Source organism: Heptranchias perlo, chromosome 11 (assembly GCF_035084215.1).
Source record: "Heptranchias perlo isolate sHepPer1 chromosome 11, sHepPer1.hap1, whole genome shotgun sequence".
In the NCBI taxonomy this organism is placed as follows: domain Eukaryota; kingdom Metazoa; phylum Chordata; class Chondrichthyes; order Hexanchiformes; family Hexanchidae; genus Heptranchias; species Heptranchias perlo.
In genome coordinates this window covers 4,957,257-4,978,452 of record NC_090335.1, presented here as the reverse complement: position 1 = coordinate 4,978,452, position 21,196 = coordinate 4,957,257, and the positions used below count along the sequence as shown (strand labels likewise).

The 21,196-nt window shown below is 47.1% G+C and overlaps 2 protein-coding genes across 5 annotated transcripts in view; one reads left to right on the top strand and one right to left on the bottom strand.

The window, feature by feature from the left end:
• Positions 1-20,002, bottom strand: part of pcid2 (PCI domain containing 2) — a 63,332-nt gene extending 43,330 nt beyond the window's left edge. The window contains exons 1-5 of one of the 4 annotated variants that reach the window (XM_067992466.1): positions 19,350-20,002; positions 4,801-4,903; positions 4,446-4,535; positions 3,001-3,074; positions 2,169-2,234 (exon numbers count right to left, since the gene is read on the bottom strand). In XM_067992466.1, the coding sequence (XP_067848567.1) occupies positions 2,169-2,234; positions 3,001-3,074; positions 4,446-4,535; positions 4,801-4,836 (266 nt within the window). In that variant the 5' untranslated portion in view covers positions 4,837-4,903; positions 19,350-20,002. Of the gene's footprint in view, positions 1-2,168; positions 2,235-3,000; positions 3,075-4,445; positions 4,536-4,800; positions 4,904-17,824; positions 17,924-19,293; positions 19,316-19,349 lie in introns of those variants that run through there. The other 3 variants (XM_067992468.1, XM_067992467.1, XM_067992469.1) reach the window with 3 other exon arrangements.
• The window catches only part of LOC137327059 (cullin-4A-like), a 40,765-nt gene continuing 38,945 nt past the window's right edge, over positions 19,377-21,196 (top strand). Inside the window, 2 exon segments of the mRNA XM_067992463.1 lie at positions 19,377-19,811; positions 19,814-20,086. Of these exon segments, the coding sequence (XP_067848564.1) occupies positions 19,703-19,811; positions 19,814-20,086 (382 nt within the window). The 5' untranslated portion in view covers positions 19,377-19,702.

Sequence of the window (21,196 nt, the reverse complement as noted above, 5' to 3'; positions counted from 1 at the left end):
TAGGCTATGTCCCCTAGTCCTAGACTCCCAACCAGCGGAAATAGTTTCTCTCTATCCACCCTATCAGTTCCCCTTAATATCTTTAAATCTTCGATCAAATCACCCCTTAATCTTCTAAATTCCAGGGAATACAACCCTAGTTTGTGTAATCTCTCCTTGTAATTTAACCCTTGGAGTCCAGGTATTGTTCCAGTAAATTTACACTGCACTCCCTCCATGGCCAACATATCCTTCCTAAGGTGCGGTGCCCAGAACTGAACACAGTACTCCAGGTGTGGTCTAATAAGGGCTTTGTATAGCTGTAGCATAACTTCTACCCTCTTGTATTCTAGTCCTCTAGTTATAAAGAGCAGTATTCCATTAGCCTTTTTGATTATTTTCTGTACCTGTCCATGACGTTTTAATGATCTATGTACATGGACCCCTAAGTCTCTTTGGACCTCCACTGTTTCGAGCTTTTCACCATTTAGAAAGTACTCTGATCTATCCTTTTTAGGTCCAAGTAGATGACCTCACACTTGCCTACATCGAAATCCATTTTCTACAGTCTTGCCCATTCAATGGCTACCAATGGTGGGATGAAGGGGGCTGGGAATACATGAAAGACTAGAGTGAGAGGAATGGAGAGTTTGGAAAGGGAAGGGTGATAGGGCTCGAGGAGGTTCCAGGCATAGGGAGGAGTAAGGCGATGAGGGATTTAAGCACAAGGATGAGAATTTTATAAAAAGCAAAATAGTGCAGCTGCTGCAGATCTGAAATAAATACAGAAAATGCTGGAAACACTCAGCAGGTCAGGCCAGGGGAAGGTAGGATTAACACTTCAGGTTGATAAAAGGTCATCGATGAGAATTTTACATTGGAGGCATTGAGACCAGGAGCCAATGTCAGTCAGCAAGGACAGGGATGATGGATGAGTGGTATTTGGAGCAGGATAGGATATAGGCAGCAGAGTTTTGGATGAGTTGCAGTTTGTGGAGGGTGGAGGATGGGATGCCGGCCAGGAGAGCATTGGAATAGTTCAGTCTGAAGGTAACAAAGGTAAGGATGAGGGTTTCAGCTGCAGATGGGCTGAGGTAGGGGTGCAAGCGGGCAATGTTCTAGAGGTGGAGGGAGGCGGTCTTGGTGATGGAGTGGATATAGGGTCGGAAGCTCAGCTCAGAGTCAAATAGAATACCGAGGTTGCGAACGGTCTGGTCCGGCCTGAGACAGTGGTCAGGGAGAGGGAGGGAGTCGGTGGTGAGGAAATAGAATTTGTGGCAGGGACCAAAGATAATGATTTTGATATGCCTAATGTTTAATTGGACAAAATTGCAACTCATTCAGGACTAGATGTCGGATAAGCAGACTGACAACTCAGAGGCAGTGGAGGGTCGAGAGAAGTGGTGGAGATGTAGAGCTGGGTGACATCAGCGTACATACAGAAGCTGACCCCATGTCTGCAGATGATGTCGCCAAAGGACAGCATGTAGGTAAGTGTAGATGCTGGCTAAGATTGAATAGGTAAAAGTGGAACCAAGTGAGGACAGTCCCACTGAACTGGACAACAGAGGAGAAGCATTGGAGAAGAATGACGTGTTCAACCGTGTCAAAGGCTGCAGAGAAGTTGAGGAAATGGGGAGGGGGGTGGGGGGGAGATAATGCACCAATCACGGAGGATGTCATTTGTGACTTTGGTTAGGGCCTTTTCGCTGCTGTGACAGGGACAGAAACCTGATTAGAGAAAATAAAACATGGCGTTGTTCGAAAGATAGGCATGGATTTGGGAGGCAACAACGCGTTCGAGGACTTGAGAGGAAAGGGAAGTTGGAGATGGGGCGGTAGTTTGCAAGGACAGAGGGGGCCGTGGGTGGGTTTTTTTTGAGGAGGGCGTGATGACGATGGTTTTGAAAGGGAAGGCGAGGAGATAGTACCTGAAGAGAGAGAAGCTATTACAATATCACATAGCATGGGGTCCAGGATGGGAAGTTAGGTGGTTTAGTGGGAATGGACTTATGGATGAGATGAACTGAGAGAGAGCCTGAGGAGAGATAGTAGAGAAACTAGGGATGGTGGGGGTTCAGGGCTAGGGCAGGCTGTACTCAAGTTGAAGCAAAAAATGCAAAAATGAAACTCCAGATTTCTTTAAATCACATTTATAATTTCTCACTGTTCTTGTTTAGGAAGGATATTGTACCACAAACGTTTGGTATTTGTATGCTTCTACAAAGTCACGATTTGCAACAGCAAGGGCACACCTGTAAAAGGGAAAAAGAACAAGATTACCCCTCGCATTTTAATGTTAATCTAATAGTACATACTGACTAAGGTTCGATTATCTACTGTGCAGATTCTTCTTTGTTGGCAGTGTTGCCCACATACCATTAGTATGATCACAGCACCAATTGTAAACTGTGAGGGCATCACTTGAAGCTTTCCTTACATCTAACTTTCCATTTCTAGCACCATATCTAAAGGATTCTCCTCCAATAGAGTCAGTTATTTCCCCAGAAGTTGCAAGAGTACTTGTTACATGAAGTGAGACTGTAGTATTAAATTAATGTTAACCTTAAGTGGTGAAAGCCTTGAGAAAGTGGCTGGGGAACAGCAGGCAGTGACAACCTGGGGACGGTATGGCTAAAAAAGGAGAGAGAGAGAGAGAGAGAGAAAGAGAAATAGAGCGAGAGAGAGAGAGAGAGAGAGAGAGAAAGAAATGAAGAAAGAAACATATGGGTAGGTGCCAGCCCTGTGATTATCATTCACTGTTCCCAATTACTATTTGCTGACCAGGGTCCAGAGGTAAATGGTTATACCAATGCATTTTGCCACAAGGTAGTGTGGATGTAATTCAGGAGGAAAGGAACTGCACCAAGTTAACACAGAGTTCCCTCACATGTGGTGGAGTGACCGGTTATATAGTAAATGGTGTGATTTAGGGAAGTGCAGATGGGAAACGTTTTCAAAGAGAAAAATAGTTATAAATAAAAGATGTCAACAGCAAACAAACATTAAGACTTCCTTTACCTTAAATGAGCTGCCACCATTTCATCGTAAGGGGGTTCCAGAATCTGCTGGCATCTCTCTTCTGGGTTTGGTAACTAGTTTCAAAGCAAAAAAACAAAAGTAACCCTTAAAGATATGCAGTCTCTGACACTGGTTTGAAGCAATGACTTACCATTTTGTATAAAATCAGCAGGCCAAGGAGACAAATGCATTGTGCACAATACTGCGTTGTACTATAGTGTAGGCAGACAGTCCCAATTACCAGATGTTTAAAGAGAAACTGCTAAGGGATAAAGTGAATTTCTTACTGTTCTGGTGAAACAAAACTACATTTCATGAGAGATTGGAAAAACTGGAGCTCTTTTCGTTAAGGTAAAGAAAGTTAAGAGGAGATTTACTGGAGGTGTTCAAACATCTGAGGGGTTTTGATAAGGTAAATCAGGAAAAACTATTTCCACTGGTCAGATGGTCAGATAGTTGTTACCTAGAGGAATTTAACATCACTACCGAAAGAATGAAAGGAGAGGGTTAGCAGAAATGTTTATATGCAGAGGATTGTTAGGACATGAACTGCCCCACCAGTGGGGAAGCAGAGTCTATAATCGCTTTGAAAAACAATTTTAAAGGATACAGTGAAAGGGCAGGGGAAATGGGACAATGTGAATAGCTCTTTCAGAGAGTCAGTACAGACAAGATGGGCCAAATGGTCTCCTGTGCTTATAAAATTCTATGCTTCTATTTATAGCACCTTACAAGGCCAACCAGTTTTTATTGTGTTTCCTTGCTGCACTGGTGGGCTTTTCTTGCTCTCCTGTATATACCTCACTCCCATTGTCCCTGCTACACAGCCTGTGCTCCCCTCACCTTCCAAATCACTCATTCTTCTCTTCAAGGGAGTAGGCTGGGGCCGAGCATGAGGCCCAGAGTGAGACGAGATCAAGGTCTATTAGTTAAAGATTCTAGGATGGACTTCCTTTCACACCATCTACAAATCCCTTACTTTGGGGAACACTAATTTCCTTTCCCAACAGCACCTGAAAAAAAATCAAACGGTGCTGTTAATCTCTCCCTAACCCCAATCCCCCTTCTCAACAGGTATTAATCCAGCTCCTTTCAAAGGTGCAAACTGACACCAAACAACTCTCTCGGAGTCTGTTCCACATTCACTATCTTGTGGGGGGGAAAACTTTTTGTGTTCTCTGACCTTGCTCGAGGTTTGTAAATTTTGTACTTGTGCCCTCTGCTCTCGTGTTCATTATTTACTTCTACCTCATCAATAGCTTTCATCACTTTGAACAGAAGCAGTTTTAGTTTAATCCCGGAGAAATTCCATGGTAGAGATACTAATGCATTTCTTAAAGAGTATTTAAAATGTTACATATGGTATGACAAATGTAACTTTTCCATTCTCTCAAATCTCCTGTCTCCATTCCACCCTTGTTCATAGAGGAAGCACTATATATTACCTGTAACCTACGGTTGGCAATGTGAGGATGTTTAAATGACACAAATTCTGCACAGGAATCACCATCTCTGCTGTCGATAAACTCCAACACCTATTAAAGCAACAATTAATGAAAGATGTTAGCATGCTAACAGTACAAGTATATAGGAAGTGTACACAATTAATGAAAAATGTTAGCATGCTAACAGTACAAGTATATAGGAAGTGTACACAATTAATGAAAGATGTTATGCAACAGCTTATTAATTACCCACAAAATATAGTGAACAGTCTGTGCTGCTTCAGCTCAGTGGCCTCTGCTTCACTTAAAACCTGTAAAATTGATGGTATTTATCTTTGCCAAAAGCCAGATTTACCTGCTGTAAATACTGGTTCAACGTGATGTGTGCCATTTATAGCAGTGTGGAGTGGGAAGGTTACCGTTTCAGATAGCCCCGAAGCGAAGTAGCATGAGATCACCTGAGGAGAGGTAGAGAACCAAAAATGAACCACTGCTTAAAGACAAAGAATCATAGAATGGTTACAGCACAGGAGGCCATTCAGCCCACAAAGCCATTGCCGCCTCTATGTAAGCGCAATCCAGTTAGTCCCACTCCCCCGCTCTTTCCCCATAGTCCTGCAAATTTTTTTCCCTTCAAGTATTTATCCAATTCTTTTTGAAAGCCGCGATTGAATCTGCTTCCACCGCCCTTTCAGGCAGTGCATTCTAGATCATAACAACTCCCTGCGTAAAAAAGTTTTTCCTCATGTTGCCTGTGGTTCTTTTGCCAATCACCTTAAATCTGTGTCCTCTGGTCCTCGATCCTTCCGCCAATGGGAACAGTTTCTCTTTATTTACTTTATCTAATCCCATCATGATTTTGAACATATCTCTCAAATCTCCACTCAACTTTCTCTGCTCTAAGAAGAACAACCCCAGCTTCTCCAGTATATTCACGTAACTGAAGTCCCTCATCCCTGGAACCATTCTAGTAAATCTTTTCTGCACTCTCTCTAAGGCCTTCACATCCTTCCCAAAATGTGGTGCCCAGAATTGGACACAATACTCCAGTTGTGGCCAAACCAGTGTTTTATAAAGATTCACCATGACTTCCATACTTTTTACACTATGCCTGTATTTATAAAGCCCAGGATCCCGGATGCTTCTTTAACCGCTTTCTCAACCTGCCCTGCCACCTTCAACGATTTGTGCACATATACCCCCAGATCTCTCTGTTCCTGCACCCCCTTTAGAATTGTATCATTTAGTTTATATTGCCTCTCCTCATTCTTCCTACCAAAATGTATCACTTCGCACTTCTCTGCTTTAAATTTAATCTGCCATGTGTTCGCCCATTCCACCAGCCTGTCTATGTCCTCTCGAAGTCTATCACTATCCTCCTCACTGTTCAGTACATGTTCAAGTTTTATGTCATCTGCAAATTTTGAAATTGTGCCCTGTACACCCAAGTTCAAGTCATTAATATATATTAAGAAAAGCAATGGTCCCAGTACCGATCCCTGGGGAACACCACTGTACACCTTCCTCCAGTCCGAAAAACAACCCTTCATCACTACTCTCTGTTTTCTGTCACTTAGCCAATTTCGTATCCATGCTGCCACTGCTCCTTCTATTCCATGGGCTTCAACTTTGCTGACAAGCCTATTATGTGGCACTTTATCAAACGCCTTTTGAAAGTCCATATACACCACATCAACCACATTGCCCTCATCTACCCTCTCTGTTACCTTATCAAAAAACTCTATCAAATTAGTTAAACATGATTTGCCTTTAACAAATCTGTGCTGGCTTTCCTCTATTAATCCATACTTATCCAAGTGACTATTAATTTTGTCCCAGATTATCGTCTCCAAAAAGTTTCCCCACCACTGAGGTTAAACTATAGTTGCTGGGTTTATTCTTACACCCTTTTGAACAAGGGTGTAACGTTTGCAATTCTCCAGTCCTCTGGCACCACCCCCATATCTAAGGATGTTTGGAAGATTATGGCCAGTACCTCTGTAATTTCCACCCTTACTTCCCTCATCAACCTAGGATGCATCCCATCCGGACCGGGTGACTTATCTACTTTAAGCACAGCTAGCCTTTCTAGTACCTCTTCTTTATCAATTTTTAGCCCATCCAGTATCTCAACTACCTCCTCTTTTCCTGTGACTCTGGCAGCATCTTCTTCCTTGGTAAAGACAGATGCAAAGTACTCATTTAGTACCTCAGCCATGCCCTCTGCCTCCATGCGTAGATCTCGTTTTTGGTCCCTAATCGGCCCCACCCCTCCACTTACTACCTGTTTACTATTTATATGCCTATAGAAGACTTTTGGATTCCGTCTTATGTTAACCGCCAGTCTATTCTCATAATCTCTCTTTGCCTTTTTCACTTCTCCTCTGTACTTTCCATTTTCAGCCTGGTTCTCACTTGTATGATCAATCTGGCATCTGTCATAAGCCTCCTTTTTCTGACCCAGTTCTGACGAAAGGTCTTTGACCTGAAACATTAACTCTTTCTTTCTCCACAGATGCTGCCTGACTTGCTGAGCTTCCCCAGCATTTTCTATTTTTATTTCAGATTTCCCGCTTCTGCAGTATTTTGCTTTTGATGTCCCCTTTTTCTGCTTCATCTTACTCTCTATCTCTTTCGTCATCCAGGGATCTCTCGCTTTGGTTGCCCTACGTTTCCCCCTCATGGGAATGTACCTAGACTGTACCTGAACCATCTCCTCTTTAAAGGCCACCCATTGTTCAATTACAGTTTTGCCTGGTAATCTTTGATTCCAATTTACCCGGGCCAGATCCATTCTGAACCCACTGAAATTGGCCCTCCTCCAATTAAGTAATTTTACTCTAGATTGCTCCTTGTCCTTTTCCATAACTAATCTAAACCTTATGATACTATGATCACTGTTCCCTAAATGTTCCCCCACTGACACTTGCTCCACTTGACCCACCTCATTCCCCAGAACCAGATCCAGCAATGCCTCCTTCCTCACTGGGCCAGAAACATACTGATCAAGAAAGTTCTCCTGAACACACGGTAGAAATTCCTCCCCCTCTTTGCCCTTTACACTATTACTGTCCCAGCCTACATTAGGATAGTTGATGTCCCCCATTATCACTACTCTATGGTTCTTGCACCTCTCTGCAATTTCCCAGCAAATCTGCTCCTCCATACCCTTCCCATTAGTTGGTGGCCTTTGAATTCACCCAGCAGTGTAATGGCACCTCTATTGTTTCTTAACTCTAACCAAATAGATTCTGTCCTTGACCCCTCCAGGACATCCTCTCTCTCCAACACTGCAATATTCTCCTTAATCAATACTGTCACCCCCACTCCTTTCTTTCCTTCCCTATCTTTCCTGAACACCTTGTATCCAGGAATATTTAGTACCCAATCCTGCCCTTTTTTGAGCCAGGTCTCCATTATCGCCACTACATCATATTCCCATGGGGCTATTTGCGCCTGCAGCTCACCAACCTTATTTACCACGCTTCGAGTGTTTAAACACATGCACTCTAAACCTATCTTAGACCTTCTCGTATTCTCTCTCAGTCTGATCCTACCTAATACTGTACTATTTCTTACTCTAGTGTTATCTGTCTCTCCCAATCCTTTGTGCACCTTGTTTCTCCTTTCTAATGCTACATCCTGGTGCCCATCCCCCTGCCAAATTAGTTTAATCCCTCCCCCCCAGCACTAGTGAACCTCCCCATGAGGGCATTGGTCCCAGCTGTTGAGGTGCAACCTGTCCATCTTGAACAGGTCCCTCCTGCCCCAAGAATCTGAAGCCCTCCCTCTTGCACCATGTCGCTAGTCACACATTAACCTGCCTTATCTTCCTATTTCGTACTCACTGGCACGTGGCACTAGGATAGCCGTCATAATTCTGGGAGTGCCAAACTTCTATCACACATACAATCTTTATTATATTGATGGATTAACATATCTCACTTTTTAAAAAAAATCCTAAAATACATGGAACCCATTTGTATTCCCGAGTTTGTTATCCAGTTACTAGTATAGAGGCCACCCCCAAGTTACTAATTTTATTATGAGAGTGATGTGTTGGGTCTCCTGATAACTAGGAGAAGATCACTGGGGAGGGGAAACAGGAAGTACTGATTCGAATTCCTTGTATTCATCGGAGTACATGTGTATCGTTCTGCTTTACCAGTCTCACAATGATAGAGGCAGTGAAAACAGAGGTGTACCCTTGGTGCAGTATAAAAACTGCATTAATATAATTGGTTTCTATCCTCTCCTTTATCTATCGTCATGTGCCTCCATCACTCTACCGATTGTGCTGCTGCTAGTTAGCGCGTCTCCTCTGTGTTCCTGTAGTTTAGTGGGTGGGTTCTCATTCACACTGTGAATGCCAAGATCGTACTGCCTCCTTAGTCTTTGCTTGCTTTCTCTTAAAAAAAAACCCATAGAGAATGCAGAAGAAGGTTTTCCCACTGATACAGAGCACCTTGCATCACTGCTCCAGCCTTGATCCTGTAGAGGACTGACCGCCACACACTTCTCTCCTGTTGTGAGTCATCTTCATCAAGTCTACCAGTTCCTCCAATACTTTGGGCTGCGCCCAGTACAGGAGCAAGATCTGAGGGTCCCTGCAGCCTCTCAGACATTTGATCACTGGGTAGATTCAGGGCATCAGAGAAGAACCAAGCTCTCCACATTCTACCAGCTAGGTTGGTCCCGGTGTAGATCAGATGCAATTGCCAAGTCAAGTGACAAATGTAGTGGACGTTGGGGTTATTATGCATTGTACTGGAAGTACCCCACAAAATAGCCTGCCGGATGTTAACTATCTGTTGCCATCTGACTCATCCCTCATCAGCCAAACAGAAGGTTTTTTCTCTAAATAAGAGTATATATACTTTTATATTTTTATACCTTTCTTCCGTTCTAGCCTGTTGCAAATCAGTTACACAATGCAGCCCCTGTGCTTGTCGAATCAAAAGTGCCCACACTGATATTGAAAGGGTTGATGAGGGTAGTGTGGTTGATGTTGTGTATATGAACTTTCAAAAGGCATTTGATAAAGTACCACATAATAGACTTGTTAGCAAAATTAAAGCCCATGAGATTAAAGGGACAGTGGCAGATACAATTTTGTAGATAGAAAATTGGCTAAGGGACAAAAAGCAGAGAGTAGTGGTGAACGGGTGTTTTTCAGACTGGAGGGAAGTATACAGTAGTGTTCCCTAGGAGTTAGTATTAGGACCATTGCTCTTTTTGATATATATTAATGACCTGGACTTGGGTATAGAGGGTATAATTTCAAAGTTTGCAGATGCCACAAAACTCAGAAATGTAGTAAACAATGAGGACGACAAATGTAAGGAATCTTACAACACCAGGTTATAGTCCAACAGTTTTATTTGAAAATCACAAGGTTTCGAAGGCTTTCTCCTTCGTCAGGTGAGTTAGGAGAAAGCCTCCGAAAGCTTGTGATTTTCAAATAAAACTGTTGGACTATAACCTGGTGTTGTAAGATTCCTTACATTTGTCCACCCCAGTCCATCACCGGCATCTCCACATAATGAGGACGACAGTAACAGACTTCAGGAGGTCTTGGACAGACTGGTGAAATGGGCAGACGAAATGTAATGCAGAGAAGTGTGAAGTGATACATTTTGGTAGGAAGAATGAGAAGAGGCAATATAAAATTTTTAAGGGAATGCAGGAACAGAGAGATCTGGGGGTGCACATACACAAATCTTTGAAGGTGGCAGGTCAAGATAAGGCTGTTAAAAAAGCATATGGGAACCTGGGCTACATTAATAGAGGCATAGAGTTCAAAAGCAAGGAAGCTATGCTAAACCTTTATAAAACACTGGTTAGGCCTGAGCTGGAGTATTGTGTTCAATTCTGGGCACCACACTTTAGGAAGGATGTCAATGTCTTAGAGAGGGTGCAGAAGAGATTTACCAGAATGGTGCCAGGGATGTGGGACTTCAGTTATGTGGAGAAGCTGGGATTGTTCTCCTTAGAACAGAGAAGGTTATGGGGAGATTTGATAGAGGTGTTCAAAATCATGAACAGTTTTGACAGAGTAAATAAGGAGAAACTGTTTCCAGTAGCAGAAGGGTCAGTAACCAGAGGACACAGATTTAAGGTGATCGGCAAAAGAGCCAGAGGTGACATGAGGAAACATTTTTTTATGCAGTGAGTTGTTATGATCTGGAATGCACTGCCTGAAAGGGTGGTGGAAGCAGATTCAATAGTAACTTTCAAAAGGGAATTGGATAAATAGTTGAAGGGAAAAAACTTACAGGTCTATGGGGAAAGAGCAGGGGAATGGGACTAATTGGATAGCTCTTTCAAAGAGCCGGCACGATGGGCTGAATGGCCTCCTCCGTGCTGTGTCTTAATGGGGGACTTTAACCTTCACATAGATTGGGGAAAACAGACTAGCAACTGTCAGAAAGGTAGTGAATTTCTTGAGTGTGTCTGGGATAGTTTTCTACAGCAGTATGTCCTAGAGGCAACAAGGGGGCAAGCCATACTAGATTTAGTAATGAGTAATGAACCAGATTTAGCCAATGGCTTAACTGTGCGTGAACATCTATCCAATAGCGATCATAACATGATCGAGTTCAATGTAGTGTTTGAAAGGGAAAAAAATGAATCAGCTGCTAAGATTCTAGACTTGGGTAAGGCCGACTTCAATGGGATGAGACAGAGACTGTCCACAGTAAACTGGGCAAATCTGTTAATGGGTAAAACGACTGATGATCAGTGGGAAATGTTTAAAGAAATATTTAATGTGATACAGAATCAGTTTATACCCCTGAGGGGCAAGAACTCTACTTGCCAAAAAAAACAGCCATGGACAATTAAAGAGGTAAGGGACTGTATAAGACATAAGGAAAGGGCATACAAAAAGGCAAAAATGGTACAGATCCTGGCGAATGGGAAAGATACAAAGATCAACAAGGGGTCACAAAACAGATAGTAAGAGCTACAAAAAGAGAGTATGAAAAGAAACTCGCAAGGGATCTCAAAACCAATACGAAGAACTTTTATAGTTACATTATGAAAAAGAGGGTGGTCAGAAGCAGTGTTGGCCCCTTAAAAACTGAAAGTGGGGATATTGTCATTGACAATGGGGAAATGGCGGACATGTTGAACGATTACTTTACGTCAGTATTTACAGTAGAAAAAGAGGAGAGCATGTCGGAAATCCCAAGAAAACGAATATTGAATCGGGGACAGGGACTCGATAAAATTAACATAAGTAAAGCAACAGTAATGAAGAAAATAATAGCACTAAAGAGTGACAAATCCCCAGGACCAGATGGTTTCCATCCCAGGGTTTTAAAGGAAGTAGGTGAGCACATTGCAGATGCCCTAACTATAATCTTTCAAAGTTCTCTAGATTCAGGAACTGTCCCTCCAGATTGGAAAATTGCACATGTCACTCCACTTTATAAGAAAGGAGAGAGAGGGAAATCGGGGAATTATAGACCAGTTAGCCGAACATCTGTTGTGGGGAAAATGCTGGAATCTATAATTAAGGATAGGGTAACTGAACACCTCGAGAATTTTCAGTTAATCAGAGAGAGCCAGCATGGATTTGTGAAAGGTAGGTCGTGCCTGACAAACCTGATTGAATTTTTTGAAGAGGTGACTAAAGTAGTGGACAGGGGAATGTCAATGGATGTTATTTATATGGACTTCCAGAAGGCATTTGATAGGGTCCCACATAAGAGACTGTTAGCTAAGATAGAAGCCCATGGAATCGAGGGAAAAGTACGGACTTGGTTAGGAAGTTGGCTGAGCGAAAGGCGACAGAGAGTAGGGATAATGGATAGGTACTCACATTGGCAGGATGTGACTAGTGGAGTCCCACAGGGATCTGTCTTGGGGTCTCAATTATTCACAATATTTATTAACCACTTAGATGAAGGCATAGAAAGTCTCATATCTAAGTTTGTCGATGACACAAAGATTGGTGGCATTGTAAGCAGTGTTGATGAAAACATAAAATTACAAAGGGATATTGATAGATTCGGTGAATGGGCAAAACTGTGGCAAATGGAATTCAATGTAGACAAATGTGAGGTCATCCACTTTGGATCAAAAAAGGATAGAACAGGGTACTTTCTAAATGGTAAAGAGTTAAAAACAGTGGATGTCCAAAGGGACTTAGGGGTTCAGGTACATAGATCGTTGAAGTGTCATGAACAGGTGCAGAAAATAATCAATAAGGCTAATGGAATGCTGGCCTTTATATCTAGAGGACTAGAGTACAAGGGGGCAGAAGTTATGCTGCAGCTATACAAAACCCTGGTTAGACCGCACCTGGAGTACTGTGAGCAGTTCTGGGCACCGCACCTTCGGAAGGACATATTGGCCTTGGAGGGAGTGCAGCGTGGGTTTACTAGAATGATACCCGGACTTCAAGGGTTAAGTTACGAGGAGATTACACAAATTGGGGTTGTATTCTCTAGAGTTTAGAAGGTTACGGGGTGATCTGATCGAAGTTTATAAGATATTACGGGGAACGGATAGGGTGGATAGAAAGAAACTATTTCCGCTAGTTGGGGATTTTAGGAGTAGGGGGCACAGTCTAAAAATTAGAGCCAGGTCTTTCAGGAGTGAGATTAGAAAACATTTCTACACACAAAGTGTGGTAGAAGTTTGGAACTCTCTTCTGCAAACGGCAATTAATACTAGCTCAATTGCTAAATTTAAATCTGAGATAGATAGCTTTTTGACAACCAAAGGTATTAAGGGATATGGGCCAAAGGCAGGTATATGGAGTTAGATCACAGATCAGCCATGATCTTATCAAATGGCGGAGCAGGCACGAGGGGCTGAATGGCCTCCTCCCATGCTGTACCTACTATGATACTAGATAAACGAGCAACTGTTGCAGTTGAAGGTCAACAACCAGATTTAATCACTCATTTGTGAGGTTTTATGCCACAACCTTTTCGAATGTTGTGAACCTGACGAGCTCCTTTATGGTAGACCCCACCCACGGTTTAATATGGGGGCAGGTGAGGGGGCACTTTAACAATTTTCTTAACTGTAGTCACGAGTAAAAGAATTTATCGTCCAAAGAACCAGAGCTCTTCACCCAGACCCTCTGCCCATCAAGCCTCACCGATGCCAACCGGGCAGAATTGAAAAGTTCTTTTACTTCACTCACTAAACCCTGGAAGCTGCTCCCTCCAGGACACAAGCTCAACACACACACTGACCTAACTAACTCAAAGTGAAACCTGCAACGTAGAGTCAACAACTCCATTATCGTTGTATCATGCAACCACCAGGATGGTCGAAGGCAAACTAGACGGGCCTTGGTCTTTTAGCGTCTAGCAATTATGTTCCTATATAAAGTCATTAAAATAATTAACTCCATGATTTCTGCCTTACCATTCAGGAATTCTGCACTATGAGAATGTAGATTCTGCAGCTGGTTGGCAGAGCAGGGCAGGGCAGTAACAGGGCACTAACAATGCCTGCATGCCCTGGATGCAAGATATTGGTGCAGAAAGCAAATGCTCTTTGACTATCACCAGCTGGCAGAGAAAGAACGTGACACTGGATTCCCAATCCAACGAGGCCAATTTCACAAAAAAAATCGTCACGATTTTCAGCTGATAGGCTGCATGCAAGTCAACTCACCAGTCTCTACACTCTGGATGCTGTCCCCGTCTGTACATTTTGTCATTTAATCACTCCTGCCCTCCACCCTATCAGAGATCTTCCCTTTTATTCTTTCCTCCCCTTTCCCTGACTCTGTACTTGCTTAAAAACTGTTTAATCTTCAACTTCTGCCAGTTCTGACGAAGGGTCATCGACCTGAAATGTTAACTCTGTTTCTTTCTCCACAGATGCTGCCTGACTTGCTGAGTATTTCCAGCATTTTCTGTTTTTATTTCAGATTTCCAGCATCTGCAGTATTTTGCTTTTGTTTTAAGATACAAGGAAAAGCTGATCATATGAGAAATAATCTCTCCCACCTCCAGCCTCCAACCCCCTCTCGCTAATGAAAATTTTTGATCAGTTTTATCACACTATCATTAATAGTTTTTGGAACCTTACAAATTTTAAATACACCACTGCATACACTCTTCCTGCTGCTGACTGTGCTGAAATCAAACTCATTGCAGTCTCTGACCCAGTTTAACTCAGTGGGTAGCATTCTCACCTCAGAGTCAGAAGGTCATGGGTTCAACAGTCAAGCACATAATCCAGGTTTATATTCTCAATGCAGTACTGAGGGAATGCTGCACTGTTGAAGGTGCTGTCCTTTGGATGTGATGTAAAACCGAGGCCCCGTCTGCCCTCTCAGATGGACGTAAAGGATCAAAGAAGAGCAGGGGAGTGCTCCCCGGTGTCCTGGCCAATATTTATCCCTCAACCAACACCTTTGAAACAGATTATCTGGTCATTTATCACATGACTGTCGGTGGGTCCTTTCTGTGTGCAAATTGGCTGCTGTGTTTACCTACAAAATAATGACTGCACTTAAAAAGCACTTCATTGGCTGTGAAGTGCTGTGGAACATACTGGAAGAAGCTATATAAATACAAGTTTGTTCTTCTTTCTAACCCGTTCTTTCCTAGATTCTCAAAACTATAGCACCCTTGGCCTTTCAGCCTTTCCTTCCGGTTACAATCTTTCAGGTTTTAAACTTAGCTTAGTGTCACCTAGCCTTCTCTCTTTAACCTTGGTGGTGTCCTGCATTGCGAGCCTAGGTCTTTCATCTTGCTTTCTCAAATGAATAAAAATACTTAAAACTGGGTGGCTATGAAGCCGATCCCAGGCCTGTCACCTGCTACTGAGTCATGAGTAGCTGCATAATAGCTGTCACTAAACACCAGCCGTTTACTTCAAAATAAGAGGCATTTCAGTTAGGATACCAAAGAAATTACCTTTTCTGGCCTTTGACCTATATCATGTTTATGGAAAAATGGAAGTGTATAGACTTTATATTCACAAACAATGTTATGCACATTTTATACAGTTACTAGTTGATCTCCTATGGCATTGTAAGTGGAGAGTGAAGACCACCCTGTACAGGGTTGAAGAGGTTTATCTCAATCCTCCCAAAGAATGTGATGACAGTACATTGCAAAACAGTGAACAGAAGCTGCCATACACAATAACGTGGAGATTCAAAAACAATTATGAATAAACTGTGAGCTCAGCGTATTTTTTGTTAAAACACTGTGCAATCACAACAGGAATACTGCACCCACAGAAACCAACACAAACAACATGCATCGTAACTAAGTGATGACAAAAAGATACTGATGAACATTATAGCAAAGCTAAGTAGGCATCAGGAAGTTACTAAATTAATGGAGCAGTGGGTACCACTGAATCAATAAACTCATAGAGCAACAGCAAATTAATAAATTGAGACCACAATGTGCACACCAATTCAAACAACTGATATAATACTTGGAGAAGTAGGCAGCAGTGAATTAATAAATTCACAGTGCAGTGGGCACACCAACCAATCAATAATAATGAAACAACAAACACAACTGAATTAATAAATACACAGTGCATTGGGCAAACCAAATTAATAAGATGCACACCAACAATTCAATAAATTAATAAAGCAGCAGATGCCAGTGAATTATTAAATACAGAAAGCAGTAGACATGCCAATGAACCAACATGTTAATGTAGCACCAAGTAGCACTGAAGAAATTCATAGAACAGCAGGCAGACTAACAAATCAATGAATTAACAGAGCAACAGATACCCGTGAATTAATACTCGCTTCTGAGCTATGCTATCGCTGCTTCCCGCCCAGAGCACGAACTGAATTTCACCCGTTTCACCGCTAGTTTACTTTTCAAGGTGGCAAGAACGAGTTTACCATAAAGGTAAAAAACTAAACAGCCAAAAATGGCCATTGGCTTTACTAAGGCACTTAGGCAGTTAATAATATATATGTCACAGGGATTCAAGAGCAAGTGTAACCTTTGGGTGAAGTGGAGTTAGAGGGCGAGAGATAATCAGACCAGGGCACACAAATAAAATCAGTCCTTACTGTAAATGCATTCTGTCCTTCTATTTATATTTCCACGATAAATTTCTATGTCCAATTATCTCCCACCTTCCAACCCCACTACACCTGGAGACTACATTGGTCTCAATTCCTTGTGTGCAACTCCATGATTGATTAACTAGTCAGTAGGGAAAAATACAAGAGAGACAGCAAATAACATGCAACACCCGCAGCAAAAACAGTAAAATACACACAGCAGAGAGGTAAAAATCCAATACATAGACTTTACAACACGGAAACAGGCCATTGTGCCCAACCAGTCTGTGTCAGCATCAGTCATTGTCTCAGGTCCCCGCCACAAACTCCATTCCCTAGCCACCGACTCCAACCCTCTCCCTGGCCACTAAGGCTGAACCAGACTGTTCACAACCGTGGCGTCCTATTTGACCCTGAGATGAGTTTCGACCCCATATCCTCTCCATCACCAAGACCGCCTACTTCCACCTAAATATCACCCATCTCTGCCCCGCATCAGCTCATCAGCTGCTGCTGCTGAAACCCTCATCCATGTCTTTGTTACCTCTAGACTTGACTATTCCAATGCTCTCCTGGCCGGCCTCCCTAACCCCTCCATAAACTTGAGCTCATCCAAAACACTGCTGCCTGTATCCTAACTCGCACCAAGTCCTGCTCACCCATCACCCTAGTGCTTGCTGACCTACACTGGCTCCCAGTCCGGCAACACTCGACTTTAAAATTCTCATCCTTAAGTGGCTCGGTGTCACATTTTGTTAGATAATCGCTCCTGTGAAGCACCTGGGGTGTTATATTACATTAAAGGTGCTATATAAATGCAAGTTGTTGTTTACCCTCCACATGGGCAAATAGTAATAATCACATTTACCCAGCCTGTTCCTATATCCCTTCATTCACCTTTGACTTTTAAAAAGCATTTGGACAGTTCCATGGGTAAGATGTAAACAATTTTACAACACCAAGTTATAGTCCAACAAATTTATTTTAAATTCCACAAGCTTTCGGAGGCTTCCTCCTTCATCAGGTTCACCTGAAAATAAATTTGTTGGACTATAACTTGGTGTTGTAAAATTGTTTACAATTGTCAACCCCAGTCCATCACCGGCATCTCCACATCATGGGTAAGATGGGTATAGAGGGATATGGGCCAAGTGCAGGCAATTGGGACTAGCTTAGTGGTATAAACTGGGCGACATGGGCATGTTGGGCCGAAGGGCCTGTTTCCATGTTGTAAACTTCTATGATTCTATCCAATCTAATCTTGAATGTTGACAGTTTCTGCCTCAACCACTAATCCTGGAATTGAACTCCACAGTCTCTGCGGAAAGAAGTTTCTCCATCGCTCTGTTCTAAATCTCACCTTGAATCTTCCATCTACCCCGTCCCATCCTTTCAGAATTATAAACACTTCGATCATATCATCCCGGAATCTGCTTTGTTCTAACAAAAAAGCCACAAGTTTTCCTTAGTATTTGTATCCCCTCATATCAGACAGTGACCGAGTGGATCCACGCTGCGGCCTCTCCGGCGTGGAGCCCAAAACTGCACCCAGGCCACTAACACGGTGACCCCGGCAAACCATCTCCTGGTGCCCCGGAGGCGAGCGCTCAACGGCTCCTTGAGCTGACGGACTGCTCCTTTCGATCCGCAGCGGGGCTCCCTCCTCCACCTCCTCCCTCCCCCCTCCCCCCTCCCGCTCCCTCCTCCTCCTCCCTCTCTCCCCCCTCCCGCTCCCTCCTCCTCCTCCTCACTCTCCCACACATCCTCCTCCTCCCTCCCTCACTCTCCCCCCCTCCTCCTCCTACCCCTCTCATACCCCCCTCCTCCTCCTCCCTCTCTCTCCCCTCCCTCCTCTCACTCCCCCCTCCTTCCTCTCCCCTCTCATCCCCTCCTCCTCCTCCTCCCCTCCACCCCTCCTCTACCCCATCCTCCTCCTCCCTCCCTCCTCTCTCCCCTCCTCACCTCCCTCCCCTCTCCCTCTCCCCCCCTCCTTCTCTCCCCCTCTCTCCCCCCTCCTTCCTCTCCCTCTCCCACCCTCCTTCCCTCCTCCCTACCTCCACCCCACCCCTCCATCCTCACCCTCTCCCCCTCCTCCTCCTCCTCACCCCCTCTCCCCTCTCTCCCCTCTCCTCCTCTCCCCCCTCCTTCCTCTCCCTCCTCCCACTCCTCTCCCCCTCCTACCTCCTCTCCCTCATCCTCCTCCCTCCCTCTCCCCCTCCTCCTCCTCCCCTCTCCCCTCCTCCTCCCCTCCTCCTCCTCATCCCCCTCCTCCCTCCTCTCACCTCTCCCCCCCCTCCTTCCTACTCCCTCTCCCCCCCTCCCTTCCTCTCCCTCTCCCCCTCTCTCCCCCTCCTCCTCTCTCACCCTCCCCCCTCCTTCCTCTCCCCTCCTCCCCTCCTCTCCCACCTCCCTCCTCTCTCCCCCATCTCCTCTCTCCCCCTCTCCTCCCCTCCTCCCTCCTCTCCTCCTCCTCGCTCTCCCCTCCTCTCTCTCCCCCCCTCCTCCTCCTCCTCTCTCCCCCCTCCTCCTCCTCCTCTCTCCCCCCTCCTCCTCTCTCCCCTCCTCCTCCTCCCCTCTCCTCCTCCTCCTCTCTCCCCCTCCTCCCCTCCCCTCTTCCTCCCTCTCCTCTCTCCCCCCTCCTCCTCCCCCTCTCCTCCTCCCCTCTCTCTCCCCCTCTCCTCCCCCCTCGTCCTCCCTCTCCTCTCCGCCCCCGGGAGCGCGAGGCTGCGCCTCCCTCTGTGGGACCCGGTCACCGGCGGCGGCAGCAGCGCACCAACAGGCTCGGCGGCCGGTTTACGGCCTGGGAGGCTGTGATAAGGTGTCCCATACCTTCCCCACCCGGGCCTCGCCGCCTCGGGTTGTCCGAGAACCGCGGCCGCACTCACCTCGCTCCAGCTCAGCGGAAGCGGCCGTCTCCAGGGTGAGAGGTGAAGGGTCAGGGGTGCGGTTGTTTACTTCCGGTGGTGCGGGACGGCTGTCCGCCCCGCCTCTCAGACCGCGCCCTCGGCGGCACAAGCGACAGGAAAGAGCGGGGACGGGGGCGGAGGCCGAGGCCGAGGCCTGCCAGCGAAGGATGATCTAGGAGAGCGCGGCAGCTGCTTTGATAGGCCGGATCCGAGTGTCGTGGTGACCGGAGCGGACCGGTCGGTCGGTCAGTCAGTCGGTGAGGCCGGGGCCTGCTCGGCGGCTCCCCTCACACTCCCGGCCCCGCCGCTCCGGCCGAGTGCAGCCGCCGTTGATGCTGCGGCCGGCGGTTCCCTGTGAGAGTTCGCCCGAGGAGGAGCGGCACGCCGATGTCAGTCACCGCGGCCACCCCAAGAAGAGAGTGCGGATAGCGGAGCCAGGCGAGGCGGGGACCCGCGGCTCATCCCCCGGGCAAAGCGGCCTCCCCGCAGCAGCTCAGCGCCCCGCAGCCCGGACACCGGCAAGAAGAGAGTCCGAGCGGCGGACGCGGGGGCCCCGGGCCCAGCACAGATCGCGGCCGAAGGCGGCATGGCGGAGGAAGGGCAGCGGAAGGCCAACTTCTCGGCGCTGCTGGGACACACCAACGGCCTGAGCAGGGCCGCGGCGCCCGGCGGCAAACCGGCCGCCTCCAGGAAACTGCTCATCAAGAACTTCAAAGGTGGGTGTCCCGGGACCCCCCCTCCTCCCGGCATCCCCCCGATCGGACACACCCCCCCCCCTCATCCCTCGACACCCCCCCTCCGCACCCCCCCCTCGACACCCCCTCATCCAGGACACCGCCCCCTCCCCTCATCCCAGGACAACCCCCCCCCCCTCATCCCCGGACACCCCCCCCCCTCTCCCCGCCCACATCCCCGGACACCCACCACCCCCCTCATCCCCGGACACACCCCCCTCATCCCGGCCCCACCCCCCCTCATCCCCGGACAACCCCCCCCCCCCTCATCCCCGGACACCACTACCCCGACCCCCCACCCCTCATCCCCGGACACACACCCCATCACCCGGACCACCCCCCCTCATCCCCGGACACCCCCCCCCCCCTCAATCCCCGGACCACGCCCCCCCCCCCCTCATCCCCGGACACCCCCCCCCCCCTCATCCCCGGACCACATCCGGCCACCCCCCCCCCTCATCCCGGACCACCCCCCACCTCCCCGACCCACCCCCCCCCCTCATCCCCCGGACCACCCCCCCCCCCCCCTCATCCCCCGGACCACCCCCCCCCCCCTCTATCCCCGGACCACCCCTACGACCCCCCCCCCCTCCCATCCCCGGACCACCACCCCCCCCCCCTCATCACCCGGACCACCCCCCCCCCCCTCATCCCCGGACCACCCCCCACACCTCCCCCCTCATCCCGCGGGACCACCCCCACCCCCCCCACCCTATCCCCCCCAGAGACCCCACCCCCCCCCCCCCCCTCCCGATCCCCGGACACACCCCCCCCCTCCCCTCATCCCCGGACCACACCCCGCCCCTCCCCCCACATCCATCTCCGGACCACCCCCCCCCCCCCCTCATCCAGCACTGTGACCGCTAACCGGCCCCCCACCCCCCCTCATCTCCCGGGACCACCCCCCTCCCCCCTCTCTATCCCCGACCACGCGCCCAGGACGCCCCCTCACTGCCCCGGACCAGCCTTCCCCCCAGCGCCCTCGATCCTGATCCCCCCCCCCCCCTCATCGCCCGGGACCCCCCCCCCCCCTCAGTCCCCGGACACGCCCCCCTCCCCTCATCTCCGGAACCTCCCGCGCCCCCTCATCCA